Genomic DNA, 2,487 nt, shown 5'->3' with positions numbered 1-2,487 from the left:
CGGCAACGATCTTGAAAGTTGCCGGGCAGTATCACTTACCCTGAACGTTGACGAGCATCCAGGTGCCGATGGCCGCCCAGTGCAGGTAGTTGTTGGCGAAGCAGCGCCACCAGCCCAGCACGCTGGCCAGCACGTTGAAGGCGCCGCCCGTCAGCGACCACAGAAGCTCCTGCGCGCGCGGGGTCGGCATGGCGTTGCAGTACAGCCCCCACGACCACAGCACCGCCAGCACCACCTGCCAAACGCACGAGGACTCTGCGGTTCAGACCGGCCCGGCCGGGCAGCGCCGGGCACAAGCCGGGCAGCACGGCCACGACCTGACCGGACCCACTGGACAGCAGCGGGCAGGAAGGAATAGCGATCGTGCGCCAAAGCGGCGACTTATGGGTCGTTTCAATACTACATGACCTTCATGGGGGTACAAATATTACGGGGTCCCAAAATGAGCCCAAAATGATCAGGATCATCATTGGAGTCCATAGAGATCCCATAGTATTTATACCCCGGGGTACAAACATTATGGTGTCCTACGGGCTTTACTCCTTTTGGGCCCATAATATTTGTACTCCCTAACAGCCGCGCAGTATTGGAACAATCTCTTACCTTGAGCGCCAGGTCGACGAGGTTGACGGCGATGAGGGCCTTCTGCCGCTGGCGGTACGAGTACTTCTGGTAGGAGATCTCGAGGTGCGAGTCGAGGAAGGAGGAGCTGAGCGAGGGGCAGAGCACGCCGCGGTACACCACCCCCCGCCGCAGCAGCGCGTCCGTGCCGGCCAGGTTGGCGGAGGTGGCGGCCGTGTCCGCGCCCAGCGCGCCGCTGCCCAGGGCGCCGGGCAGGCAGGCCGCCAGCTCCGCGTCCAGGGGGGCTGAGGACACACAGGAGGAGGGGCGACATGCTGTAATCCAGTTGGCGCCGTCGAGTGTGTGTAAGTGTGTGCGTGTGTGTATGTATGCACGCCGTGACGAGAAGTGGCGGCAGGGCAAACTCAATATCCGCTTCAACTCGTTCACGTCCAATACACGACGTGCCGCGCGCCACGCACCCCCGCCCCACTCGGCCCCACTCGGCCCCACTCGGCCGCGCCTCTAGGAGCTCCCCGACGTCGTGCGGGGCGGGGCGGGGCGGGTGGTGCGGGTGGGTCGGCCCAACAGCGAGAAACACGGCCGATAATCCGATGCCGCACACACACACACAACGGCATCCTGGCGGCGGCATCTTGCCCGCTGCGCCACACGGCACTGCGTCACGCCGAGCGAAGGTCACGTGATTCGATGAGCAGCCAATCAAGAGGCGGGACACGTTTCGGCTCACTGGCTGCCGCCGCCGCAAGGGCAGAGGCAGACCCAGCCAGCGGTCCTCGGCCTCGGCGCCGTGGCGTCCGGGGCGACGGCACGGCGGGGACCTGGACGTGTGGGGTGGGGGGCGCTCCGGGGCGCTGGTGTCGCCAACAACAAACTCCCCGCCCCGCACCTCGGCGCTGACACTGACTGAGGACAGCTTTGCCTTTCCGAACGCTGAATTCCTACCCCACACTCCGAGCCTCTCGCTCGGTCCCAGCTCTGCCGTTTCGCCGCCTCACCGTGACAAAACCCTCTGCGCGCGGCGGCGCCTCCTACATAGAGAGGGCGCCCCTCTACGGCCCCGGCAACCTCCCGCCCCCCGCGCCATACCCTACCCTGCAATCGTGAGTAACCTGCTGCTGCTGCCCGTCCCCCCAGAGGACCAATCCAATAGCAACACACTCACACACACCTACATACACATACGCAAACACACTGGCACACAACACACACATACCCACGCACACAGCAAGATGGTGCGGGTGGAAGGATCACCGCTCCCATTTATGGCAGTCATTAGAGGGAGTACAAGAGCGGTTTCGTTGACGGGGTTTCGGCACCTCGCTCCTCGCTCCACCGCCGCGCCCCTGCCTCCGTGTTCCTCTCCCGCGGTCCCGCCGGGGCCTTGTAAACTATTAGGGAACACGGAGCGCCACTCGCGACACGCCTCGCGACGCGACGCTCGTGATCCGCTTGCGATCGGATGGTTGCGACGCGTCGTCGCCGCCGCCGCCGCCGCCGCCGCACACCGCCCCCGGGCGCTGCGCCGCCCTCCAGCGGGGGGAGGGCGCGGGACCGACATCAGGTTTATGTGCGAGGCGATAAAAAGGACAAACTGCGATCGCTGTCGTTAGGATCCGTCCGCGCCAGGACCCCCCCCTCCCGCTGACGAGCCGTGCCGCGCCGTGCTCCTCGCCTCCACCCCCACACACCCCGCCCATGCCATTTCCTTCTCACCCTTTCAATGCGTGAAGGTTCGTGCCCATACCATGAGTTTTTCATCAATTACTTTTTTTGGCGCGCGCGCCGTGCTCTGGCGAAATGAGCCGCGACGACGCGCGGGGCGCCATATTTAAATCACGCGCCATGCGGTGCTCTCCATGCCCGCGGCGGGCTCTGCTCTGCGGGAGCTCTGCGGAGGTACCC

At 65.0% G+C, this 2,487-nt stretch overlaps 1 protein-coding gene across 1 annotated transcript in view; it reads right to left on the bottom strand.

Annotated features, from left to right (window-relative positions):
* The window catches only part of LOC113217036 (adenylyl cyclase 78C-like), an 87,658-nt gene that overhangs the window by 29,541 nt on the left and 55,630 nt on the right, over positions 1–2,487 (bottom strand). The window contains exons 4-5 of the mRNA XM_052264010.1: positions 604–866; positions 40–235 (exon numbers count right to left, since the gene is read on the bottom strand). Of these exons, the coding sequence (XP_052119970.1) occupies positions 40–235; positions 604–866 (459 nt within the window). The remainder of the gene's footprint in view (positions 1–39; positions 236–603; positions 867–2,487) is intronic.

The sequence above is a fragment of the Frankliniella occidentalis genome, unplaced genomic scaffold (assembly GCF_000697945.3).
Source record: "Frankliniella occidentalis isolate FOCC.00 unplaced genomic scaffold, Focc_3.1 Scaffold15, whole genome shotgun sequence".
Classification (NCBI taxonomy): Eukaryota; Metazoa; Arthropoda; class Insecta; order Thysanoptera; family Thripidae; genus Frankliniella; species Frankliniella occidentalis.
This window is presented reverse-complemented; position numbering and strand designations above follow the sequence as displayed.